General features: G+C 45.4%; 1 protein-coding gene across 9 annotated transcripts; it reads right to left on the bottom strand.

Moving 5' to 3' along the window:
• Window positions 1-672: 672 nt before the first annotated feature.
• Window positions 673-27,422, bottom strand: TMEM255A (transmembrane protein 255A). 9 transcript variants are annotated; one of them, XM_068697636.1, is made up of 9 exons: window positions 27,265-27,422; window positions 23,349-23,491; window positions 17,881-17,943; window positions 13,201-13,290; window positions 11,454-11,516; window positions 10,369-10,457; window positions 8,128-8,287; window positions 6,675-6,818; window positions 673-3,258 (listed from the first exon to the last, which is right to left on the bottom strand). In XM_068697636.1, the coding sequence occupies exons 1-9, from the start codon at window positions 27,320-27,322 to the stop codon at window positions 3,100-3,102; spliced, it is 969 nt and encodes a 322-aa protein (XP_068553737.1). In that variant the 5' UTR covers window positions 27,323-27,422; the 3' UTR covers window positions 673-3,099. The 9 variants fall into 9 exon arrangements, with proteins under 9 accessions (XP_068553737.1, XP_068553736.1, XP_068553740.1 ...); XM_068697635.1 differs by having other exon boundaries at window positions 8,128-8,290; window positions 27,265-27,421; XM_068697639.1 differs by lacking the exon at window positions 23,349-23,491 and adding an exon at window positions 26,786-26,850 and having other exon boundaries at window positions 8,128-8,290; window positions 27,265-27,416.
• Between the last annotated feature and the right edge of the window lie 529 nt (window positions 27,423-27,951).

Raw genomic sequence — 27,951 nt, 5'->3', positions numbered from 1 at the left:
TAATGTGGTTGCAAATAACCTAGAAATCAAGAAAAATATATATAGTGACCAGCAAAATGCATTTCAGCTAACTCAGTATTACGTCTTCTATTCTTAACTGGTTATCATATGGAATAGTTAGATTGCTGTTGAATGCTGGCTAACATTGAGAAAATTACTTACTTTAGTTGAACTTAGCACAGATAAGGCATACAATTCAATGAGTAATATATAAAAACGATAGCTTAGATGTCTTTATGTACATGGCACACGTCTTCCATTTCTGCTAACATCAAATAGCAGTTAGTGTGTTCAGGACAGAATTAGGCCCAAATACAATAAACACAAAAGTACATGAAACTCTTAACTGGACGGATTATTCATCCATGTTAAGCAGAAATTTAGCAGCAATGACTTTACAGTGATTGAAATTAATGCATCCTGTTATGTGGGTAGGGCTGCAAAACTGACATGTGGGGATATCTGAGGCTTAACAAAACAGAACTTAATAATAAAACAAATCTCTGCCTACTCCTGGTAGAACCACCACTGATTTCCTAGTACAGCAAGTCCTGTTGTTTTGTGTTTTTGATTGTTCTTAAATGCATGCTGTTAAACCAAATTCCTCAACTAGCATTAAAGGTGCTTGTGAAACAGGACCATTGCTGAAGTGTAAAATGCAAGTTATAAATGTTTACAAAAGTCACACAATTTTATTTAACTTTGGTAAAGTAATAAAAGGGTACATATGAGTCACAATTTTACATTCACATAAGAAATGATGAATACAGTGCAGAATGTTGCATTTACATTAAACACTTAGTTTTACTCAAGCAGAAGGTAATGGGTAGTTCAACAGAAAAATCCAACCATTATTATTATTTTTTTTTTAATGTGACAATGGCCTTATCCTTTTACACTGAATTTAAAGCAGCAATGTAATTTTTGCTTAAATATTCCTTAGAGTTCCTTATAAAACAAGAATTTGGATAATTTTCTAAGTTTAGTATATCTGTCAAGTTGAAACCAGTGACACCATCATTTCTTTATTGTTTCTCTGCCACCAAGTTGTGCTCCCCTTATGAGTTTTCTTAGTCCTGTCCTGTGGTGTCCCCTAGTCCTTCTAGCCCTATTTAGTAGATAGGCACAAATGGTATAGTATGTTTGTTGAAAGTGGGACAGGACTGTTAGCTTCCATTTCAAAGATGCAGCAATAAAAAGTCTTCTGATATTAAATTTATGTGTCCTTCAAGTGATAGGTTTGTGGGGAGTTTTAGATACTGCCTATTTGGAAATTGCACATGAATCTCTTTAACAATATTTCGTTTTCGAAAACATAATATAAAATGGATGAAGCCCTAGTATGCAAATTTATTTTCAATATGCAAATTTACAGGGGCTGCACTTCAGCTACCTCAGTAAAACAAAATGTCACCAGGAAATGTTTTGCATACACTACTGCTTTAAATCACAAGTGCTGTATTGCTTTCTCCAGCTATTTATTTTTATTTGTTGCTGGAGAAAAGGTACATGCTTGCTTCTGGATAAAAGGTGTCATCCTTTAACTTACTAATATACTGACTAGTGTTTGACAGTGGAATGATAAAGTTAACACACAGCTGAGCCTAAAGGCTTTGCAAATGCATAGTAGTAAAAACAGCATTATAAAGTGTGAGTGTACTTTGAAAAGTGAGATCAGGGACTTCAGCATTTATTCTCCATTTTGACAGTATTTCAGTTTTTTTTAGCTTAAAAGCAGAGAGATGCCACAGTTTAAATTCTAGCTGTTGTTTTCTTTCCCTAGCATGTATACCACTTCCAGATTCTGCATACAAGATTTAGCTTTCTGGTAGCTTTCTGTTTGCATTAAATTGAAGGTCATGTAGACAACTTAGGAATAGGATCAACAATTTGGTGCAAAGGAAATCAAATTTTTAGGAAATAAGGAATAAAATGTCAATACCTTATTTTTTAACTCTGAAGCAAGCAGTTGAGAATGCTCAGGTTAAGCAGCTTAGATCTAAAAGCTGTCATCTGAGGTCACTTCCTGGAGTAGAACCACACTTTACAGGACATTGTATCACATAACAAAGCTGACCTTCTTTTGTTATGCAGGATGCATGCAAAATTTGTTGGAATCTAGATCAATCAGCACAGTCATCAGCTGAAGATTAAATGAAAGTCACGACAATAACTGTAAATTCTTATCAGCTTCATCCTATATTACATGGCGATGAATTTTATCCATGTGAGACTTACATCTTGGAGAACTAGTAGTGGAAATTCCTTATGTGCAGCCTGTAATACAGCTACTAAAACAGTGCTTATTCAGGGTGCTGATTCAACCCATTAAAAAAGTTGAAATTACAAGCTTAAAAAATAATTCCCAACCAAACAGAAGGAAAAAAAAAAAGTTTTCACTGCATTGTAGTAACCCAAAATAAAACAGCTAATAAAGCCTATTAAAGTTTTTCCTGTCAAAAAAGCAATATTCCAGTTGTTCTGCTGGACAAATATGAAAATACCCTATGAAGTTACCTCTATTCATTAGTTTTAGTGTTAAGAGATGCTGTCGTGGCTCCTCACAAGGATTTCCATTACATAGACTGTAATCAACAAGTGACGTGAGCTAGGTTCAGTGGCCCCACAAAACCCCAACAACTGGAGACGAAAGACCAGACAAAACAAGCATCAAGCTGAGCTGTCTGCAAGCACTCTCACCTTGAACAGAAAGATATTCTTGGGCAGCTGTTGGTCCTGGCTACTCTTACTTCAGCTTGGCTCAAGATGGAGTAAGGCAGACCAGAATCTAGCATACGTGTCGTATCACTTTATTAAAAAACAAGGACTATATGAACCTCACTGGAAAATGAGGAGGCTAGAATTTAGGTCCCCTGGTACTCACCACCACTGCAAAACATTCACAATACATCCCTTTCCTCATGCCCCATTGATAAACCTCTGAAATAAGTCTTGCATGAAATAACAGTCTGATCAACTAGTCATATTTGCAATTATCTCCTGTTTCTATCCTCCTGCTTTCTCCCACAGTAAAATATAAATACAAAATGTTCACAATTATTTCAATGGCAAGTATTTCTTTCTTCTCTTCCACATTCTTTATGGCGTATAAGGTGGTGGCTTTTCAAAAGGTGGAAAATACGGTGGGGAGTAACGAGGAGGTGCATTGGAAGACCACATATAGCTGGGAGAAGGTGACACTGACTGGGGGTCATCGGAGAGGCCAGAAGGAGTGGAGGCTGGAAACACGCTGGAATGCTGCAGGGAAAAAGCAAGAAAGCTGTAACATTTCTAAATAAAGGACAATGGTAAAATAATATTTAATTACCGAGCAGTGTAAGATTAATATTTCAAGACTCAATTCTGCAAAGCATGTGTACACGCAACTAAGCATTCAAATAACTCGTTGCACTCAAGGAAGCATTTAAGAATTTCTCTCTCATCACTTCTGCTGTGTACTTGCTTCTGTTTCACATAGCCGGAACAACTGAAAACTGATTAGTCTCTTTCACATCTTGGGGTTTCATACATGAACCAGTGGCAACAAAGAGGCTAGAGCTCACTTCTTCTTGTACTACTTTCATCACTAATTAAAAAAGAAAAAAAGCAACCAAAAAAATAATGGCAATAAGATAATGAAACTCTTCAGTAAATGCAAAGCTTCAGAAGGTTTTACACAGAAAAACTGCATGTGCCTGAAAATTAATTTCTGCTCTCCAAAATACCTTTGTTATCAAAAATACCTTAAGCCTGAAGTCATATGATGTTGGCACTGTGATTGACCTGTGAACATGCTGTGTTCTGTTCACAAATAGCCAGACAAATTATCTCTGAATAGGTAATGAAATACTGTCACCTACATCGGCTCCTGCGCCACCAATACGCTTTATCTTTATCCCTGGCAATCATATTCCCAAGCTGCACCTTGTGTTACCATTTGCCACCTGGCCCATCCTAAGGAGGCACTCGTAGGGCAGCCATAGGGCAGCCTGGGGAAGGGATGGGGTCACGCTATCAGTACACTGCGTTTCTGAAATAGAGCACGTTCCTGCTTTGGTACCGAGCAGCAAGCACCCTCAGGCTGGCTCATCCCTTGGGCTGCAGGCAGGCACTGCTCAGACAGAGCCAGTGTGACAAAAGGTGTGCAAGGAGAGGATTTGTACAGCACTGCTGAGGGATCAGCACTGGAGCAGGGCACTCACACCTTGCAAGGCTGAGCTGCAGACAACGTTCAAGGTCAGATTTTATCCTGGTGGGGGCAAGGATGACTGACTGTGGGGATAATAAATTGTTTTCAAACAGCTTCTTTTTTTTTTTTTTTTTTTTTAATGCTTACTTACTAAATCACTTACCTAAAACTGACCTGTGACTGTTTATTGAGTAGATACATAACCCACGAAAGCCCAGCTTGGTCAGCTAGGTGGCCACAGAAAGCCATACAGCTCATTCTCATTTTAAATAACACAGCAGCCCCCATCAGTGGCAGCCCCCAGCCTACAGAGCCACTTATTTGTAAGGACACTGCTGCAGCAGCACAGCATGGACACCGTTGAGCAAAGGCAGCCTTGGGTTTCAAACACTACAAAGCATCTGAGTGCTGCTGCCTGGCAACAGCCCGAGGCTTTGAGGAGAGCCGCCTTTGTTGCAGCTGCAGAGCCAGCCTGGCTTGCTCCAGCTTCAGGCAGCAAACTGGTTTTATTAACGAAGCCAGCACTAATACCTCTCTTTCGAAAGGGGATAAGAGGCAGAGCATGCTGCTGCTGGGGTGAAATGAACCATTCATCTGTGTCCTCTTGCAGAAGGCAAAATGTTGCAGGACTGAGATGTGCTCAGCTAACTGCCCCCTGGCCACCAGACCATGCAAAGGGAGGAATAACATACAGGCTGCCACCCTCACCAGAACAGCTTCCTCCTGTCCACTTCCTGTCTCAGCATATTGTAAAGACTTTGGCACCACAAAGAGCCTGCTCTCCTGGGGGATGTTGCTTCCTGTGGTGAGAACTAGTAACTGCCAACATCCATTGGCAAACCAGAGCACCAGTTCTGCTGTCTTACATTGTGTGGGGAAGCAAAGATGCTGCAGGGGCACAAACTTCCTTACAGACTTTGGAGTGGCATTTTTTTTTTCCTTTTTCTTTTCCTTGGGAAAGAGGTCACTTATACTGGGAAGTACTGACCTAGCCCATTTTGGCACCAGAATTTTTGCAGCCTTTGACAGGGCGTTGAGGAGTGAGGTTGCGCAGGGGAGAAGGTGTCTGTGTGGTAAAGACACTGCTCAGATCAGAGAAGATAAAGAGCCCCCACAACCAGAGCCCTCAGCTAATGCTTTCCCACAGGCTCTCACATTTCCTTGAGGACAAGAAAGGCTCACACTTAGAACTGCATCTGAAAGCAAGACTTGGATTACCTTAATTTACAACCGGCTTTTGTTGGCCAGCTCCTAAACCAACACCTGTGCTACCACAGCAGTGAGAAACAAGGGCTTTCATCTGCTGGCTGAGATGTAAATGCTAGGAGAGCCCCAGCAGTACTTTTAGTTGAAAAGCAGGGCAAATCAACCCATGCTGAGCTCACTGCTGGTGCAGTGGCAGTACAGACAAGCACAGAGTTAAACAGTGTTTATTATCAGCTAAGTGTCTGACAAATGGACTTCACAGAAGAGCTTTTTAAGATATATGCTGAGGTTGGCATCTCTGTAACAGGAAAAAGTTATACAACACTGCTGAGTGTCCCAGGTTGTGCTATTCTCAAAAAACAAGTCACAAATCTGTATACATAAGTCTTAGAATTTCTGATGTTCAAATATCTCTACGAAATTCCGACAACAGTGTTGTCCAGTGGCACTAGCAATAAAAACAGAAAGGTTTGGATGCAAGGCACATTTAGTGCATGGGTCTGATGGGGGAGATTGTGGCTACTGCAGACCACAATCTCTTAGCTGATGTCTAAGAAATTGAGCTCTTGTTAATTAAAAAAAAGTCTCCTGCCATAATGGTTGCCAAGAAAATGTATGATGTTAAATTAACATCACCACTCTGGTAATATCCACCTGAAAGAAGTACTGACGTTGAAGCAGATACAGACATTCCCACAAGGTAAAAACCAATGCTGACAGCAAGGTTCAAGTGAAATCACAGGTCCGTAACTCAGAAGAGACAGGGATTGCAGCAGCAGTGGTGTTTGCAGGGACTGCTCTTAGACCCAGCTGAAGTGTGTGGGAAAAACAGAAGAGGTTTTCAGTTGGTATACCAGGAGCTCAAACAGCTCATTTCCAAAAGCTCATCTGTTTCTCTCGGGCACAGCAGTTGGCCTAATAAAAACAAACAAACCAAAAAAAAATCACCAGAACATCTTGCTTTGCCTCTATCCTCAGAGCATCACAGATGCCAGAGGCAATGACCATTTTTAATGTGGCCTCTGCTGGTGAAGGACAGGGGAAGCAGGCAGCATGTCCTGTTGCCTTCTCTTCAAGGAGAAGCTTTCAGGAAAACCTTGTCTTAGTCAGAAAGAGTGCTGCCAAGGAGCAGTGGCTAGTAGGAAAGGCCTGGTGTTCTCTGTATGAACAGGAAAATTAAACCGTGTAAATGACAGGAAGACAGGTTTCCAGAGTCCTGCAGACTGGGCTATATTTAACTTTCTAACTAAACGAGGAAACATCCTGTAATGTTCTGTACCTGAAAGTCATATGCCGAGTAGGGAGGCAGGTGAGGAGTGCTGTGGTAGTAGGTGTTGTAAGATGTCACCTGTGGCCTCGAGTAATAGGACACCGTAGGATGTGCATTTTCAACCGTGCAGTTCAGCGTAGGGATGGAAGGAGTCTGTTAAAACAAAGAAAGAATCTCAACTGCTAACCAGGACATCTTCAGAGTCACCAAAAACTGACAGCTGAATGAAAACAGAAATGATTTAAGGGAGCAAAGTGTCTCCCTAGAGCTCGATTCTGCTGAATCAGAAACTAGCAATCTATTTCCCTCTTAGGCAGCAGGCAAGTCTTGAGGTCATTTCATTCTTTACCAATCCATTGTTTCCTTTAGATTCCCCAGAACAGGCCTGGCAATAGCCCAGTGCATGTTAGTATTCAAACAAAGTGACTGCTTAGACTGTTTCTCCTATTTGTGAAGATGCGAAGTGTTAATTTTGATTACTCTATTACTCAGTGCATTTTGAGATCGGCATATTTCAAATCCTCTTGTGCTGCTGTTCACAGAGACTTCCATACATCTTTTTGCAGTGGTTTACAGGCTGTCTGGTGTGGGTCAGAAGACTGTAACACACAGCTGAGAATGTATCTCAAGATTTGTTTGGGAAGATTTTAGTGCATCTGAAAACAGAGTAGGAAAGTTCAGAATTTTGAAATGAGGCACCCCTGATGAAGGGCCCAAGATTTGTTTGTAAGAAAAATATATTGACAAGACAAAAAATGTTCTTTTCTGCATGTCTCATTTTGTATTATTCCAAATGAGTCATAAGAGACTGAACTATATGTATGTATTGAATGTTCAGTTCTCCCCATTGATTTGTTCTCGTCAAAACAAAACTGTACGGGACGTGACAAGCAACCTGGGTGAGTGAGGGTACTTCAAAGCTTGTGCTGCCAGAACAGCATTTTTTTCCACTCTATGAAGTTTGCACTCTCTTGCCTGGCTTTGGTCCTAACCTCACCTTCTCAGATTCTGCAACATGAAGAAACTACATGGAGAGTTTCAGCCTAGCAGGGCTGCGTAAATATTCTGTAAAGCTCAGAACTCTACTATTGCTATAAAATCAACAATTCGAGAGCAACAACCACACATTTCCTTGTAGAAGGTCAGTGCTATGAAAAGAAATATCATTTTTAAATAAAAAGTTGATTTTTATTCATCCTGGTATTGCCAACACTTCCGAGAAAGTTCCTTTTGAAAATAAAATCCCTATTTCTTTTCATCTTTTCTAATTGTGTTCAGGCAGTGACACCAGATCAGAAAAGTTGATCGTTTTTACTTTCTCCTTAGAATTATTTCATGTCCTTCTTTCTGGCCTGATGGCAGTGATGCATAGATCATTTGCACTGAAATATCAATAGCTGTTTCCATGCTTATTTTAAAAAGGCAATTCGTCTGATTTGCACAGGAATTGGTACCATCTTACCATGTCTTTAAAGCCTCCAAGTATCGCTGCTGTAATGATCCCTAGGAATAGCCCCACTATGTTCAGAATTGTTGCCGACCAAAGCAAGTGGTAAAGATGGATGATGTCCTGACAGCTGCTGACATCAATGTATTCATAGTAGCCTCCAGAAATCTCTACTCTGCTGGATTAGGAAAAAAAAATACCACAGTAAAACAAAAATGATTAAAAAAAACACACCACACAATAAAACCTAAGCTCTTCACTGGGCAAGTAAAACACATCCTGCAATTTAACGATTGCCTGGACATAACCACCAAGATTAGAGTGAGGGTAAAGCCTTCTAGATCCCATTCTTGTAGCATCTAAGATCTCCCTGCATGATACTGGCAGCAGAGATGGCTTGATATGCTGTGAAACAAACAAGTCCTACAAGACCTACTAATATCAAAATGCCCTTGAGTCTGAACCTGCCTCTTATTTCCATCAATTGAAATCTCCAGAGCCAGCCCTTCATGCTGGTGGCTTCCCAAGGACATACCAGTCCTGGAATCAGTAGGGAAACCAGCCTCCTTCCCCTATTACTCACTTCCAGTTTCTTCTTTTCCTTTTTCTTGTTGTAGTGGGCCACTGCAGAAGAGATTGCAATGAGGAGATGATTTCAAGCAGAATCGAGGCAGAGGTTAACCACTGGCCTTGGCTGTGAAGTGCCTGAACAACCTGAACTAGAGAAAGCACATACCATGACTGCCTTTAACAACACAACCTGTACTTACTGCTTGTACAAGCTTGTTCCTATGGAGATGCATAAGAGCATAACGTTCCCAGTGAACCCTGGTACACCATCAAGAACATTCAGCACTGCACAGACTTTAAAGAATACTATAATGACGTGAAAAACCATGAAGCTGCTGAATCTCACCAGGGATGGCAACCCTGCACAACATTCGATATGAAGGGGCTCATACAATACTGCTGCTTCCAGCATTCCTGGCATCACAAAGGATGTAAAATTGCCTCACTTTTTCAGTAATTCCCATCCTTTACATAATAAACATGCTAACCAGCCTTTAGTGTCCGTGCCTGAGATCCCAAAAGAACCAGCATCTCCACAGTGCAATGCACTTATGGGGCACCAAGCAAGATTAAGATCATAACAACTGGTACAAAATAAGGGAAAATGGGTCCAAGGCAGAACCCTGAACCAGCCTGGCTGGGGAAAAAAAAATAAAACAGAAAAAAACACCCATTAATACAGAACAGTTACAAATTTTTCTGTTCCAGTCACTTCTAGGTGTATCATTCCCTTCAGTTAGTAAAAAGCAATCATGTTCTTTAAATGCTCACACAGAAATGATGTACTACTGAGACCAGGGATTACCCTTCCCAGCACACCTAGCCACCCTCTTCCAACAGCATCTTTTGATCTCCCTCCACAGTCAATGATTTACATGGGGGCCAGCTCAGTTAAGTATGATAAGAAACATTACCCCTGAAACAGCCTGAGGCAAGAGCCAGAACTAAAAAAAACATTTTTTCTCTGCTGACACACACTAGACACCCCAAATGACATAAGAACTGCATGCTCCATGGTTAGCTTAGGCACAGCAGCCAGATCAAACAATGGTGCGATCACTGTGTGAGGGTGCTCTATTGCTAACCACCCTTCTGACTCAGCCTTGCACACTGCTGGTGCGCTTTCCACTCTTGTAACCATAGGAAATATTCACTGGGCAAAGAGGGCACTGATTTATGAACACGCAGGTGGCACTAGTTTGTGAACTCTCCTCCCTGTTACTAGGATGGGAAACAAAACAGAGAGGAAGGCGAGGAAGAACAATGTCACAACCTTTATCTACTAAAATAAAATAAAACTCAATGAACAAGTGGTACCCACAGGTGTCAGGACAAAGGACACTCAACAGTGGGAAAAAAAAAAGGGCAAGGCACCAGGAATGGAAGTAATGGGACATTACACCCATAATGAGAAGTAACACCCATTTTTCCAGCTGGACTGGCGTGGGGTATGCTTATGTGTAGCTGGTGTAGTTTTAGTATACTTCATATACCCCTTCACTCTCTTTCTGACTGGGAGTCCTTATGGGAAGCAACCACAGCTTCAGTTCCCTTCCTACAACAGCTGTCATTAACCAAAACTTTGCTCCTGCCTTATCCTGGCCCTTCAGACACCTGCAAAACAGCGTGACCACTGCTCACTCTGCCCATGACAGGAATGGTTGTTTTTTTTTCCTGCTTACTCACTTCCCACAGTTGTACAGGTCACAACAGAAGCAGGTGTTGGTTTTTATTTTCGGTGTGCAGGGTGCACGGCGTTGCGGATGACAGATTGCCTGTGTGAATCCAGAAGAAATACGTAAGGCACATGAGGATACAATCACCAAACACAAATTCCACTGCCATTTGGCCTGCTCTACATGTAGGTTTTGCACTGATCCCAGTATGAGCCCCAGGCAGATTTTTCTTCCCTTATCTTGCAGCACAGCTCTCACAAAGTAGGCAGGCTGCAATAAAGACACACATGACTAGAACAGGCCAGGTTTTCCTTCCACCATGGGGAAGTCACAGATAAGCACGCGTCTGCATAGGAAGGGAGTTGTGTAACTCTTGCAAAGAGATAAGACCCTGCTGAACTAACACTCTTCCCCAGATGGCAATGTAGAGCAAAGAATTGTCAAGAGACTGACGTTATCAGGGAAAGATTCCAGTACCGGCAAATAACTGAGCAAAGGGGTCAATTGGCTGCCTGTGGGTGCTAACACCTAAGTTCACATGGATGGTCTTTGGGCCAAAAAGGACACCACCAATGCCACTGGGTGGCACTTTATTTGCACCTGCAGCAGGCATTTTTATGTGGAATGTAGTGGTTATTCACAGCTACTCAGATATCACAGCTACTCAGACACTTGGGAGGAAACCTTAGAGGAAAAGAAGCCAAGGGTGTCCCATACACACTGTCACTGTGTGGCAGGAACACCCATCCCCAGCAGGCTTCTCTCTGGAGAAGACACAAGCAGAGGTGCAGAGGAAGGTACATTTTGTTCACATCCACAGAAGTTACTGCTGTCTGGACTCTTAATCCACACCCTGTTCCTGTAATGAATGTGCAGCTGAAGATTTAAAGAAATCAGTGTATTTTCCTCTCCCACCTCCTCCTTTCTTAACTACTTCTCTGCTAGCACAGCACCAATCATGGAGAAAGGCATTCCCGGCCTCCCAGCCGCTCCGCAGAGCTCCGAAGATGGCAGCAGCAGCCTGCCAGGAGGTTTCTCCATCTGCAAGATGAAGCCACCCCTGCAAGGAGACAGCACAGCCACAGCTGTTCTCACCTCTGGCAGCGTGGTACTCTTGGAGTAGTACTGGCATCGTCCCGCATACAGCGGCCTCAGGTCCTGCCGATGGAAAAGCACCAGAATTAGCACCACAATAAAACCAAAATCTGCTGCCCAGCTGGGCTGGGGAAGCAGGCCAGGCCTTGGAGAGGTTCCTGCCCCAGGACCCACCCACAGCAGCCCCTCCTGACCCCCAGATAGATTTTAGCTCTGGTCCTTTGAGGCACATATATGTGGCAGCTGAAGTGGAAGTGGCGGGCTCTTAAGCCAGCCTCACCTGGGTGAGGGCAGCCACCCTGAGCTGAATTATCCATTCCTCATTTTCCCAGACGCATCCCAGGGATGCCTGAACCCACAGAGAAAGCAATGCCAAATTTCCCTTTGGGGCAGGGAGGGTGGTGGCAACTGCTTTGCCTTGTGCATGCTGGCTGATACGCTGTAGGGACAAACCCATGCCCAGGACCCTCCCTGCGGGCAGCTGGGCCCACTCTCCGGGTGCCACCCAGCACACCCAGTGGAAGGGCCACAGTGGGAACGCTATGTGCTCGGGTGGCAGGAGCATGTCTCTGGCCAGACAGTGACATTCTTGCACGGTTAGAGGAGGCCAAAAGCACACCCGTTAATCAAGAGACAGAAACCAGAGCCCTCGTCACCCCAGCCATGCGGTCCCTGCTGCAGACGCGCAGGCATCCCAGCAACTGGCAGGACCAAGTGCCAGCTCCCAGCCCACGAGGTCAGTGCCCCAAATCACGCAGCTGGCCTGTGGGCTCAGGCTCCAGGGGCTCTATCAAAGCTTCACGAACCCCTGAGAGAGGGTAGAGGTAGTCAAGAGTTGCCCTCACATCCCGACAGACTGAGACCTATCGCTGCCCTGTGCTCTGCCAGCAAATCCTGCCATCCCAAGGTTTCTCTACCGCTCGGATGCTCAGAGGCAGAAAGGGGAGTCTGTGTTACAAGGCAGAATAAAGAGCCAGCTGACATGCAGAGTTTCCATTTCATGGTAACTGTGACAGTCTGAAATCGCTTCCCACTCTGATTGCAAATAAATTCTAAGCGTGTCTTTTTAATCCCATTTTGCCAAAAATTAAAACCAAACAAAAACAAAATCATCAAATATCAAAGTTGCAGGAAAAAAAAAATGCTTGCAGTAATAAATTTCAATTTAAAACTTCAAATGAAATCAAGTGTTTGTTTTTTTTATATCCTAACAGCTGAAGTTTTTGCAGTTTTTTTATACTAGTGATTGGTCATGCCAGCAGCAGCTCATATTGTTTTTTAAGTCATCAAATGTAAACTTAGAGCCCAGTGAGTGCTTCCTGTTTGTACTGCACCCCCTCAGTGAGCTTTGTATCAAATTGTATCCCTCTACTAGAACATACACTGATACAATCATCATTAGGAATGACCACTACAAGCATGTAAAATAAGACTGATGCTACCGCTCATATGTTATCACTTGGCACTAGCTGTAATTCACATTATGCCTTATACATTTCAGTCTCAGTAAGCACACGAAGCACAAAAGAACTAAAGCAAAGTTTCCAGGTCTTAACGTTTAATGTGCGTTTAAAAATATTTTTTTGTAAAGCCAACACGTTTTTCTAAATTTTGTAATTTAAACCAGCATTCAGCATCTGACGTGTATTTACAGAGCTCGATGCAGTCTGATGTGGCGTGTGGACACATCACCTCTTTTCCTCAAGTAAAAGGATGGCAGGCCCCATGTTTTCCTGGAAGCACTTACTATGTGTCTGGCAGCAAAGACGCCATCTACTATGGCACAGCAGAATGCAGCAATGACACCAAAGCTGATGAAGACGATCGATGCAACCAGCTGAGAAAGGAAAACAAAGCAAAGTATGATCTGCCTCGCCACAACCAAATGCTGCATGCCCCCTCCACAACAATACAGAAACCACAGCCACTAAGGCCTTGAGCAATCAATGACCCAAATGTTTGCCCAGGCTGCACAGACTGGTCTTATTGAAGTCAATGGGATGTGTGTCTCAGAGGAGAGCCTGTTATGCAGAGGTAGAGGCAACATAGCAGGAGCAGCAGTGCCAGACAGGTTCTCTGGGGACATGATATTGTAATGCAAGTTCTTCCGTGACACCAAAATGCTAAGCTTTGGCTGGGGATACACCTCCTCTTCTGGCTGCTGCTGTCTTTAACTCTTCCCTGCAGAGAAAGGAGGGATTTCTTCTCCCCCACCACAAAGAGCTGCAGGCAAGGTGCTCCTGTGAACAACCCTCAGGCCATTTCATCCCACAGTGGCTTCTGCTGAAGCCAGCAAAGGCCACAAGACCTCAGTGACTGTGCTGGCTGGCACAACGAAGAAGGCTGCAACTTCTTCAGCTGGCAAGGAGAGGTGTGTGCACTGCCTCTGTACCCTGTGCCAGGTGAGTGCCAGAACAGCCCACTCTGGCTTGGAGGGGCTGCAAGGAGTCAGCCACGGCCATGTCGTACCCCGTATTGTGTTGGGATGGAGAGACACTGAGCAGGGAGACCACCAAAAGCAGGGGGGCACCAAGGGGCAAGACAAACATTTTGTCAGTATTAGTATTTGCCCACTGGACTAAGCAGCCTACCAGACAGGTTCACATACTTGAGAACGGCAGCATTTCCATTTAAAGAACTGAAAGCTTTGGTGAGTTTTTCCCCAGGGAGTTTTCACTCCAGAGGTTGTAGTCTTCAAGTGCTGCTTGCTAAAAGCTGCTTCTCCACAAGTACAGAGGTGATTCTGGTAATTAGGAGCTATGAGCAACATTAAAAATGATTAATAATACACATGCAAAAGTAACAACTATCCTGGTCAGCACTGACAAATACCTCAGGTCTCTGGGCATGGATGTTTTAAAGCCTAGCTGTTAAGTAATATTTGAAAAACTCAGTTCTTGGCACTGCTTAAGGAGCCAGTTCTCGGGAGGACAAACCAAAACCTTTGACAAACACAAGCCAGAAAGGATCCTATATGTATTTTTTAAGTAGCTTGGAATTTTCAGATAAGTCACACTAGTTTTATTCTGTGAAAACAGTGCCAACAAAGAGCAGACATCCCTACTTTTCTTCCACTGTTGCAGCCTCTCCAGCCAGTCATTTGCTGATCCTGAAGGAAGAGGAGTCATTTCTCTTTCTCAAACACCTTTTCTGTCTCCTGGAGTCTGAAGCGGTTTTCAGGGAGACCACAAAAATCCCCAAAGGCCTGAGGGCAGGCAGGATGTCCCCTCCCTGCCCAAGCTGGAAAACAGCCACCACCCAAGAACCTGAACAGAACAAGACAACGTGGAATCCACATGCGGTCATACATTCCAAATCAAGGAAAAAAATATAGGGATAGAGAGATGTATGTGCTTTTACTAAACCTCTAATAATTCCTCAGCAAATTATCAGTAAAAGTTTAACCTTGCTGAAACCCTGAAAGACTCCTATTGTCTTGGCCTCCAACCCAGACCTTCAAACAATCCTATTTCTTCCCCAGCCAAATGGGATGAGACATCATCCTGGACACATGAGCAAGCTTCTAAGACTTGCACTGTCCCACTGCAAAGATAAACTGTGGTGGTAGGCAGAGAAGACTAAGATTAATCCAATTGCTGTAAAAACAAGTCACTGTCACCAGTAACAAGCTGCTGCTGGAATTAGATGCCCCAACAAGCCTGCCGATGGTAGCAAGCGACAAGTTTTCCAGGGTCAGGACCCCGTTTCTGTTTGCTGTAAACACCAGCAATTCCTCCCCATTTGGACCCGCTCCATCTCCACAGCTGAAGCACAACTTGGACCATCACAACGGTCACACTCCTCTGACCCACACAGTGAGAGCACAAAATGGGGGAAACCACAGCTTCATACAATCTTGGTGGAAGGAATGGTTTTTATGGCTTACATTATTCTGTAGTAAGTTTCCCTATGTACTTTCCTTCATTGCATGCACACACAAAGGAAGATGTTCTCCCTAAAAAGCACAAGCACTGGAGATGGGAAGTGAGCCAAAACCTAAGTATATATATACAATTGGGTTATTTGTCTGTTGGCCCCGCTCTTGTAGACAGGAGCTGTTAACATGGTTATTTCAAATGACACAAGGTTAATGATGAGACTTTCGTAACAGCCCCACTAGGATCTGAGTGAGGATCTGATGTCAGAAATTGGTTTGCTAACTTTACATACCCCCAGATTTCCTCTCTGAGCTGTAGAAAAAGAAGCCTGAAAAACAAACACTGAGAATTTATGAGAAAGATAATAAAATGGCAAATTAATGTATAAAAAGGCATTTTAAAAATCACATGGTTTTCAACTAATCTTATGATTTGTCAAGAAGATTTTGATTCAGAATCAACAATACTGTTACTATAACAAGAAAAAGATATTGGTTCTTCAGGTAGCTGCCACTGATGTCAGTTACATGGAGCCGAACTAGGACTAGAAAAGACAAACTGGTTTTAGATAAAGTAGGAACTATAAAATAGGAGCTTTCTGGTCAGAAGTCTCCTTCCGGCCACATCCCAGTGATACACAGGCTGCAAAGCTGCTGACAACTCCTTTTGCGTGGCATGGGTGACTGTCAGAAAGCGGCACAAAATGCTGACTCCTCATTTGAAAACCGCTGCCCTCAAGGAACAAACTCTGCTGAAAGCTCTCCACTGCTCTGACAAGCCACATGGCAGGGAAGTCAGCATGACAAGGTGGGAGAAATGAGAGACATCTATTTCTGCCAGCAGGCAGGACAGAATTAAGTTTCAGGTTAGTTCTCCCTTTGGCCAGGTTGGCACACTCGACTCCTCATGCCCCCCTAGCCAGCTCATGGGAAGAAACATGCACAGGAACACGGCTATAGAAGTTGCTTTTAGCTCGTCCTGCCCTACTGAGGAGAGATTGAGTAACGAGCAATGCAGACAGCCTTCTAGTAAATTAGGACACGAAGGAAGTCCATAAAAAAATAAAATCATCTTGCACTGGCAGTGGTATTAAGGAAACACATAATTGGCTCAAGTGCCACTGTAAAATTAAGTGCCCCAGGGTAAAGAGGAAACATGAATAAAGTATGGGGACAATGAGTGGCAGCAACTCTGTGTCCTCTGCAGTCAGAGGAGGCTCATGTTAGCCTGCAAACCCAGGTGGCAGTGATGCAATCCTTGCAAAGCTGGGTCACGCATGCTTTTTAGGACACAAAATGACAGAGAAATGAAAAGAACAGACACCGGCTACCCGGGGCTCTTTGGAATAAACAACCAAGCCAGGTCAGAGCCACACTGTCATTTATGAGCAGCCCTGCAAACATGGCATCGGTGTAATATGATGCTTGCTCAACCAGGCTCTGATCTGCTGCTAATAGACGATGAGCACGGGGCTTGGAAAGCTGCAAGGACAGAAGGAGCAGGACATGTTGCTCTCGCATAGCTGGAGCAAAAACAACAAATAGCCATCAGGAAACCCACCTACCCTGAGCCCTGTGGAAAAGGAAGGTTTCCTTTCCTGCAGGGCCTGTCCCACCCTCTCCCTGTTGCCAGGGCTGTGCTCTGGGGGGAGGACACTGCTTGCAAAGCAAAGGGGAGCCCAGCCTCTGACTTCGCACAAGCAGGAATTTCTCCAGATCCCCTTCTGCCTTTGTCAGCAGCACATGGTGCTAAGCAAGTCCACAGGCCTCTCTGCAGAGGCAGCTCCATCACTGCAGAAGCACGCAGTGGTGGTGGGCAAGCACGATGGGCAGCTGCAGCATGGTCCCCCCATGCCACCTCACATGAGGAAAGCTGGAAAGACCTCACTGCCAGGGCCTGGGGCAGCCATTGAGAGGGACACTGCAGCTGCTGACACCTCCAAGCACAGGTGGGAAGAGGAGGAGGTTGTGAAACAGAGCCTGCAAGACACCCTTATGGGACATGAGAGACCCAGCCAAGACAGGCCTTTCTGCTGGGCTCTCCAGAGGCTTTTACGTCCAGTCTCTGGGTTGGCTGTTTTACCATCTTCCTCTCTATCCTTTGCTTAGAATAGAAAACCACCAAAAGCAATTTTTGCAGAGCTTCAAGTCTCTAGGAATTTATTTTAAAAGATTTAAAATAACTATATTGTACCTAAACTATTTCTATTCTGTGCCACATACTGTGACAGCTCAAATGAAAAAGCGCTGGGAGTGAGTCTACGAAGCATCAAGTATCCTGAAAACACCAAACACTATTTTGAGCCCTTGAAAAATCCCACTGAGTTCAATGAGACTGTGTATAGTTACTCTGTGCTTCCTCAAGCATTTTTGAAAATTTAAAAAAGTATCTGGGTTAACAGCCATGGGCTGCCAAGAACCATCCACAGCTCTCAAGAGGCATGCATCTCTAGCCTGGAAGGGTCAGGAAAGTTAGCAACAGTCTTTACATACAAAATTCAAGTTGCTCTCACTTTTTTTTTTTCTTGAAAGTCTACGTAGTGAACTTACCATTTGCCTTTTGTTTTCTATCAAGTTTGATCCAATTATTCCAAGAAACGACCCAAAACCAAGCTGAAAGACAACATATTGTTAGCATTTAGATCAGGAAGACACCCAACATATTTCACATACAAACAGAGCACAATTAAATCCAGAAGCAGCAAAAGAACACATTGATGCGTGAGCACTCTTCCCTCAGCATGAAAATCAATGGAGTCTGTCATTAGCTAAAACGGTCAAGGGTACCCCTCATGTGACACTAAAAGGTGTGTAAAAACCAAAAGGATGAATTCTGACCTCAATCCCCTCCCTGGTGATGCTGAGAAATGGGTGGTGGATGAGCATGTGCACTGCCGTCTTGGAACAACCCTGTCAACATTCAGCAGTCCTCAGATGCAAACCTAGCAGGACATCACTAGCATTTGCAGGACCAGGCTCTAGTAACCTCACCAAGGATGTGAGCTGTCACCTAAGTTTTCAGCTCAGAGTTCCTTGATGTGAAGCATGAAATAAGGGAGAGCTCATACTCACATAGACTCAGCAGTTTCTCTCCACCTGCTACCCCTCCCTCACTTCCAGAGGTGAAGTGTTATCAGCCAGTGTCCTTCTTTCACCAAAAGAACCCACAGCAGCCCAGCCAACAGAATGAGCTACTCCGGCAAAAGTGTATTTTCTTGCTGCTGTAACTGACAACCCTGTTTTTATTTCAGCTCAGTGAAGTCAGTTAGGAGTGACTTCACTGACCTTTCTCTAAAGCCTTAAGCTATTTAATTACACTAAAGAAGTTTCTAGGACACAGTATGCCTCAACCAAGCTACAAACAGGGAACTGAGGACTAGAGGGGAAGATCTAGACGTACTTCTGTAAGGGTCATAACTAGACAGGTCTTTGATCAGTGCGTAGCACACACAACCCCACTACTTTTGGTCAGCAAAGAGAAATGCTCGGAAGTCCTACAGCTGCCATTGCTTGTACTCAGCAGGCTACAAATCCATTCAGTAGATGAGGGGGGGGCAGTGAAGATCTGGGTGAGAAAGCTAAATAACTGGCCAGCTCCTAAGGAAGCAAAGCAAGGCACAAAACAAGCTGCAGTGGCTCAAGAATGGGTCAAGCAGCCTGAAATCAATATTTTAAGATCCAGGAATGGAAAGGAATGGTTTAACAAAACCGGTATTAACAGACAGGCATAAGTAAAGATTAACCGGCAGAAAAGTGACAAAAAGTTGGTGCTAAAACTTACCCTGCTCTGCTTAAGCCCTGTAAAATTTGGTGCTGGTGCCAAAGGCAGCAAGGAGTGTTGAATCCAACAGCATGGGATTAAAGCAGAGCAGCTGACCTAGCTACTGCTTCCCAGCTGTCTGTGCTGCACTCTGAGCTCCCAGAGTGGACTCACATTGGGGTCCAAAGGAACTAGCCACCAAAGTGTGAAGCACAGCAGTGAGGGCAGGCACTAAAAGGGAAGAGAGCCAGGGCATGACTGAACTGCCACAAACAGATCTGCTGATGTTTCTGGGCTGATCTTTCATTATTTTATTCAGTTTGGGAAAACAACCCCCCCCCACCTTTTCCATGTAAGAAGAGTCTTAAAATTCAATTTCAAGCCCCAAACCTGAGCGATCCAGGCATTAACAGTGACTTGGATCCAGGTAATATTTTCAGTCTGCTGATATTTAGCAGCAAAGAGGATGTCTGGCAATACACACCTAAGGCAAACATTCAAGAAAACCCTTTTGTACCCTTTAAACTTGATCTGACACATTTAAGAGAAGCGCACATGGCATTTCAGAGCAGCCCCAAACCAAAATGTGAGAGACTTGAAATAATTGATGGTAATTAAAAACGAAGAAATCAGAGTGACTGAGTACATCCAATGGGCAAAGATCAAATAAATTGGTGGATTCTCAACCAGCGTTAATGGGAAAAACAGCAGTTCCTCATCAGAATCCTTAGTAATCTGCATTAATTGCATCACTGTTATTTGCTGGTGGGTAGGATCCCCTGGGGACGTCTGTCTGGAAGGAGGACAGGGTACAAATGAACGTGCTTTTCCAGAAGAATGCCCCTGGCCAACTTGCTTGACAAGGAGCCATTATAGAAAAGGTGTTTCACTCAGTGCCTAAGAAAGGTCAATCATTTACACTGATGCCAGAAGCTGTTATAACTTGGAGAGAGCATTTGTACCACATGGATGGCCTTTTACAAGGCAACACAGAGGAGAGGCTTCTGATAAGCCTTGTTCTGCCTTCACAGAGGCGCTGTCCCATTCCTCAATCCAGCTATCCTGCACAGAGCTGTGCCACATCCAGCTGCCTCTGCAGCTGCTGGACGCCCACTGTACAAAGTGGAAGAGCTCTTGGAGTTCATAGCTGAGAAGTCTTGAAGAACATTTTTCTTGAAGATTCACAAAAGAGATGGAAGGAACTTGTGAGTTATTACTTTAAGAAGATGCAGGATTTTTAAGCTAACCTCTCAGCCTATGATCCCTGCTCCCATAAGGGTGCTTGCCCTGTGTACCTGATGATTACTCCTGCTTGCTGAGTGTCACTGTTCTAGTCTGGGCTTCCCAGGCCCACATCAGTCAGCCAGCCACTATTTCCCACGGAGACACAGCTGAGGTGTTCACAGAAGTAGCTGTGAAGGTACCAGTGGTTAGGGTGGCAGTGAAGGCAGCCTGGGTACCAGACACATCCTCGTGCCCTCTGCTTCAGCTCCTCCAGCTGTGTCAGTGAGGAACTGCTCTGTGAAAAAAACAAAATCCCACTGATGCATGGAAGGTCTCTAGTGCCTGTTTCAGTCCTTCCTCAGGAGCAGAGGCCTAGGAAGATGATTTCCCCACAGACAGACACTTCTTTCCATACCCGAGGCAGGCGATCCAAAGGAGGAGCATTAGGCCTGGGGGCTAGGAGGCACCCTGGCGGCCAAATGGCACAGTACAGGTCTACTTTTAGAGGAGCCAGTGCCAGCCAGGTGACAGTGACAGCACATATGTGGAGCCATCACACCCACCCAGATCACCACAGGGCTGCTGCACGATTACAGATGGAGCCTGCTGCTCCGTCTACTCGCACACATCAGGGCCCTAGGCTGAGGAGCACAAAGCTAGACCAAAACAGAGCTTTGGGGCTCTCTTTTCCTCGCTGACACAGAGTAACTGCACCAGCAGTGCGGTGGAGACACGTGGGCCTAACATCAGTGTGAAGCTGTGGGTGACATGACTTCTGTGGACCCGCTACCTGTGGACATAATCTGCCCAGGGACACCTCACCAACACCCTCTCGGCACAGCAAAGGGAGAGATCCCATCTTGTTACAAAACATCAGCTATTTTAAGTACCTGCTGAAGCACCCAGCAGCAAACAGGAATGCTTTCCTGCTCGGGAGACCAGCGAGGTTGTTGTGCATTTCCACAGCTTAGTGGATTGAGAGTGGGAATTTGGTGACAGGCCTACAGACACAATCAGGGGGTCTCCAAATAAAGCGAGTGACTCAACACCCTTCTCAAGTCCAGGAATTCATGAAGCCCTTGAGCAGATCAAGTCTCACAAAAGATGTAAGCAGTGTTGACGTTGCCGAAGAATAAATAACAAGGTAGATGTCACAGGGACGCAAACACCAGGCTCCATCATCTGCGGCAGTCTGGGGGACCTGCTCTGAGGCACGAGGTCCAGCTTGGGCTGACAGCATAGGCTTAGCATGGAGAGCTGGAAGCCAGATCATCACCCTTCTCAACACCATGATAGTCCTCTTTTAAAAACTCGATAGTCCTCTTTTAAAAAGATCAGATCTAAAAGCAGAGTTACTTGCATGAGCCAGAAAACTGATCCTAAATCAAAGAGACCAAACGCTGTCCGTAATAATGTTCCACACGAATGGCTGCAAAGGGGCTTTCTTCACTCACAGAAGAGCTTGTCCACAGGGCAGTAAAAACCTTCCAGAGATCAGCAGTGCATGGTAAATAAATCAGATAGTAATAAGGCAAGAACAACTCTCCCGCTAGTAATCTGACCTGGCTTTAAACCTCCAACTTTGGGGCTCCAAACTTAAGTGTGTAGCAGCCTTTGGCTGTTACACCAGGAGCCTCTAGCTCAAGGACTGCAATTGTGCTCAGTTCCTAAGAAATGGATTTAGCTGCAGCTCAGTCCTTACTGTTCTCCTGTATGAGCATGCCTCAGACAGACATCGGGACAGCCCAGCACATGCTTTACAGCACATGCTGGACCTCTTTTTGGGCAGGATCACAGAGTGCACACCTGTGGTTCTGGGCCAGGCGGTGCACAATGTACTCTCCTCACATGCTTCTGTAGACAGTTGTACATCTACTGGCAGGAAGGCTGGGCACCAGTGGTCTTCCCTAAATTAAGCAATTTGAAGATCATCCTTCCCCATTCTCATTTGTTGATTTAAAAAAAACATCAATGTGCTAGCCACTTTGATATGTATGGCAAATTGCCAAAGCTACTGCTAGTGCAGTTCTTCATTCAGAATGCCAATCATTAAACACTTGTCACATGAACTTTTTGACGGTGAGTTCATATGAACAGTATTTCGCTTTTGGACTCCATTACCTTTGTAGGTCCCTTTCAGCTGAACTAGTCTATCCTAAAACCCAGTCTCTCAGCTGTTGTTAGTACGTCTGGTCCTTCTCCTCACCTATGGCTGGGGTTAATCTGATGCATGTAAACAAAGAAGTTCTTGGGTTGCTTTGACTGACGTCACACCTATTTATCTGTCTCACTGTTAGATCACTGCTGATCTTTGTAAAGTAGATCACTGCTGATCTTTGTAAAGTAATTTGTGGGTCTGTGTGGTGATTTATTACTGAAACACTGTGAAGACGTACGAGGAACGGCTGAGGGTGCTGGGCCTGTTCAGCCTGGAGAAGAGGAGGCTGAGGGGAGACCTCATCAGAGTCTACAACTTCCTCGTAAGGGGGCGTCGAGAGGCAGGAGACCTTTTCTCCATTAACACCAGTGACAGGACCCGCGGGAACGGGGTTAAGCTGAGGCAGGGGAAGTTTAGGCTTGACATCAGGAGGGGGTTCTTCACAGAGAGGGTGGTTGCACACTGGAACGGGCTCCCCAGGGAAGTGGTCACTGCACCGAGCCTGTCTGAATTTAAGAAGAGATTGGACTGTGCACTTAGTCACATGGTCTGAACTTTTGGGTAGACCTATGCGGTGTCAAGAGTTGGACTTGATGATCCTTAAGGGTCCCTTCCAACTCAGGATATTCTATGATTCTATGATCAAAAGCATGTAAGTACCTAAGCTCAGGGGAAACTGCCACTTGACTGGATGGGATTTTTGCATGGGAATGATCAGCAGGTGCAAAATAATAAAACAAATAAATCAAATTGCAATGAAGTAGCTGAGCATACGTTAATATTCAGGACAAGATCACCCTTTATAACATTTGCAGCATCACAAGGGACTTTATAGGCAATAAGTTTTCTAGACCTACCTAGGAGTTCTATACTTACAATAACCCCTGGGTAATAACCTCCAACAGTCACATTTTGTGTTCTTGTTGTAGCAGCTAGGCCCACCGTTAGAATTAATACTGACACAATGAGGAGAGTCACAGTTACGTAGAGGGAATTTCTTTTTCTTCTATTGAACGACCCTAAAAACACACACAACAGAATTTGCTAATTCCATCTGGGGGTGGTCACAGTATCACAAAATTTTCCTCCCACCACCAACCACATAACGGTGAATTTCCTTTCTGGCAACGTGAGAATATTTTTTGATTTGTCTGTCTCTTTTCACCTTCACTAACATGCTTTATCAACTGCTAACTAGGGCATCTGAATTCACATCTGTTTATCATTGCTTGGATATGGATGAAGAGAGCCTTAAGAACTGTAACTTGGCAAAGCTTACCTGGATACAACAAAGCCTTCCGGCACCCTCCAGTCTGGGACAATCAAGATAATGATAAATACTACCATTATGTATTCATTTCTCTTCTGATATATGTCTGCTTACATCGAGCCAAATATCCACACTCTACACCGCCTGTTTTGAAGGGGGAAATCTTCACTGTAAACATATCAGAAAGCATCCACGATTTTCCATATAAATGAGACATCACCAGTAACAGCCACTTCTCCTGCAGTATCATTCTCTACTTCCAGGTATTTTTAGATGTTTGAATAATGAACTTGAGGGTTTGGGTTTTTTTTTTTTTTTTAATGTATTTATAGATCTCCCAAATGAGTATAAATATAAAATAGTGATCCCATCAGCCAAGAGGAAAGCTGGCTGCCACCTTACACTCAGCAACACCTTTAGGGTTGTTTGTTCAGTGTGTATTCTGCAATCTTTAAATCAGTTTGTGGAACAATTCTTTTGATTACATTTCATGCATTATGTAAACACAATCCATCACAAGTGAGCAGCTGGCAGGATAACAGGCTGTAATGGTCCCCTGCCTGCCCTGGGGCTGCACCTGCTCCCTGTGGCTCCTGGGACCACTCCAAATCCCATCCTTGCAGCCCGGGGCTCTCCAAAGCACCCAGGGAGCAGGTGGAGGCATTCTCCACTCCAGAGGCTCCCAAGTGGTGTGCACACCACGAGTACCTTGCAAGGTATTTCAAAGCAGGGCAGGAACGCACCCCAAGAGCAAGGAGCTGCTTCTACCACTGAGCATGTTCCCTAGAGAAAACATGTCCTGGGTTTGGCTGGGATAGAGTTAACTTTCTTCCTAGGAGCTGATGTGGTACTGTGTTTTGGATTTAGGAGGAAAATACCAGCTCCTAAGAAGAAAATTAACTCCATCCCAGCCAAAACCAGGACAAAAACACCCCTGGGAGCCCCCATGTGAGGTGAGCAGGGCACTCTGGCAGCCTGCATATGGTAGAAAAAACAGCTACAGAAAGGAACTGCTAACTCAGCAGGCCGACTGGACTTGGCCATGCCATACATTGCTGTCCTGACCAAATTCTCCAAAGGTAAGTGCACTTCAGGCCTCACAAGGCAGCTTGCTGACTTGACAATAGATGTTCCAGACCCTAAATAAGGGCCTGCACCTTCTTCAGGGTCTGCAAATAATTTGCAGCAAAGCTAAACAGATCTGTGTTCACCACAACAGCTACATGGACACATATTGGTACAAACCACTTCCTTCCTCTGTAGGGACAACTCTCCCCCTGTCAAGCACAGACCCCACTACCAGCCACAGCACATCCTCACTGGGTGATCCATGCTCTGTGGTGGCACAGCCACGCTCAGCTCAGGGCCAAACCATCACATCCACAGAGAGCAGATGAGCTCAAAAACACAGCCGAGTCCTGAGCAGGCTTACCACCCCAACACAAGGAGATAAAAGGCAGGAGGAATTTGTAGGGAAAAACTGTGTCCTTTTTGACTTGCTAGCATCTCTGGAAGAAAAAGCTCTTCTCCTGCTTGTGCCCTTGGGCACAGCTGTAACTGCAGTACTGGGACATCACGAGGTCCAAAAGCAAGAGGTCTGACAAGTGGTTAGTCAGTTCTTAGCTGGAGTGAATATCTAGACAGGTGCTAGTTCCAAATAAAACACACATTTCAAATAACTGCTAAAAGTATCCCTAAGGCCCAGGCTGTATCTTTTATCATCACTCTCTTTTTATTCTCCTAAATCTGCCAAATAAGCTAATAATATAAAAATCTAGACTTTTAAGTGTTTAAAATCCATCAAGATACCAGGCTATTCTGAACGTACTGCCTCCCAAATACCGGAGTTTGTGCAATGCTCCAGTTCTAATGTCATCCTTTTAATGCAAGCATCACAGAAATGTCATGAAATACCAAAGCACTAGGACTAAAGGTTCAGCTGAACAAAAAACTTCAGAAAGGGGGGGAACAAGTTGCTACCTTTTACAAAGCTTAGTTCTGAATGGAAGGAGGGAAGAACCTGTCTTGCTTAAACACAGTAGGTCACCAACCTTCTGATCACTGCTACAGCTTGGCTGGTAAATGAGAAGAGAAGTAGCACAGCCATACATTCCTCACACAGCTTAAACTCGTTAGGGTTAGGCTGTGTGGGTGTGCAGATGCTCGTGTGCCTCCCAAACAGCCCTGCAGCGCCAGCCTGAATGAGTGAGGGGCATACACATGGAGCTACACACTGGTCCTTCTGCATGTCCTTCAAAAAGGGTATCCTTCAACAGATCCTTCAAAAAGTCACAATGAAAAATGGCAAAATATGCCATCTTCCTCAAAACCAGAGTATTTTATAGTAACTTTTCTTCAAGAAAATGCTCTAAAACAAGAAGCTTGAAATATCATATATGCACTTGGAACTTGTTTCACAACCCTGCTCCCCACATTCACATTTCTCCATTGTTTCCCAGCTCAAAACTGTCACACACCAACATGCGATAGCATGGAACAAAAGATTTCCAATCAAAAGACTTCTGAAATCTTCTAAATATTCCTTAATAAGGGGGGGGGGGGGGGGGAAGGGGGGGGAAGCCAGATGTTTTAATTCCAGGTCTGAAGAAAAACCACCACAACCCTTTAATTTGAAATCTCAGAGAAAATGCGATCATCTCCACTTCATCTCTGTTCTAGGACACTAATGTCGTTGTTCCTTTCTCTGAAAAGCTGCTTTGTTACACATACATTGATAAAGTGGTTTTGTACTTCCAGAAGGACGCCTGCAGCTGTTTCAGAGACCCCGGGCTTTTAAACAGCATGTCCGCTGATGGCTGCCCTGGCTAAATCACCCATCAGGACATAAATTTTTGCTGCAAAATTCCCTGCTAGCTTGGCTGTTTTCCTCTTTGCTACTGAACCAGGTTCAGCTTTACGTGCAGGAGAGCAAAGCGAAGCCACGAGCACTGCACAGCTTTGCCACCTCTCCTTTTAAACGGCAGTAACAGCCTTTTCTCTGTGATTTATCCAGACCAGATACCTCTGTGATTTATCCACATACCTCCAAACTTGCCGCGTTTAGAGGTATCTTGCAGTGTGAGCATATGAGGCGGCTTGCATATAACTCTGTGAGGCAGAGGTAAAGACATTAGCGCTGCGTATCACCTATTTCTTTCACTGGAACGGCACTCGAAATGCGTTCAGGCTTCACTAAGACCATTTTTACATTAAGCCCCAGAAACGTCCTTAGCACCACAGCCACAAGCCCACCACCAACCGGGGTGTCAGCAGGGCGAGCCCCCTACCAAACTAGGGTGGTTTTCTGTAGATTGCTGCAGAAGTTCAGAGTGACAGCTACCTTCGTGTGGCCTCGATGTGCTGCGGCTCCTACCCCCGGGCACAGCACCGACTCCCCTCGGCGAGCGGGGGGACGAGCGAGCAGCGGGGCAGCCCCCTGCAGCCCCCCGGCCACGCCGCACAACATGGCCGCGCCACGCCGCCCCCGGCCCCGGCCCCGGCCCCGGCCCCGGCCCCGCTTACCCACGGAGTCAGGCAGGGCGATGCCGCCCGGCCGCTGCTGAGTCAGGGCCTGCCGCATGCTGCCCGCCGGGCCCCGGCCCCGGCCCCGGCCCCGGCCCCGGCCCAGACCCCGGCCCGGGCAGCGGCTCCGCGGCGCCTGCGCGCAGCGGCTGAGGCGGCTACGGGGCCGGGGGCGGGCCCGGAGCCTGGTGGGGGCGGGGCCGGGGCCTCGCTGTGGGGCCCTGGGGGTGTTGTGGGGTTCGTGCGACGCCCGAAATCGCACCCGGGAGTGCGAGCTCTGAGCTGGGGGACCCCTCGCAGAGCAGGGCCGGTTCGCTGTGGGGATCGGTTCGGCCCCGTTAAGAGTCCCCCCCCCCCGCGAGTCGTGAAGCCCGGTGGCAGCCCCAATATTACCGGGGGAGAAGGGGAGGGGCGTTACAGACAACACCGTAATTCCCCTCCAGAATTACAGCTAGGCCCTCACAGCTATTAGCACATTTTGGGGTGCGGTGGGGTGTTTCTGCCCCAGGGGTTATTCTGGGGACGGGAGGGCTGAAAATGCTGCCATGTAGCCAAGTTGTCTCACAGCACTTGGCCCCTGCGCTCACCAGTGGCACAACACAAAATTCAGGGCTGGGGCTGCCCTGCCTCATCCTCCCCACTCCCCACATTGCTCCCCTGGCCTCTCTGCACCCCACCAGCTCCCCT

The sequence above is a fragment of the Anas acuta genome, chromosome 13 (genome assembly GCF_963932015.1).
Source record: "Anas acuta chromosome 13, bAnaAcu1.1, whole genome shotgun sequence".
NCBI classification, from domain to species: domain Eukaryota; kingdom Metazoa; phylum Chordata; class Aves; order Anseriformes; family Anatidae; genus Anas; species Anas acuta.
Note: the sequence above shows the minus strand (reverse complement) of the source record. Positions and strands in the feature narration are given on the sequence as shown.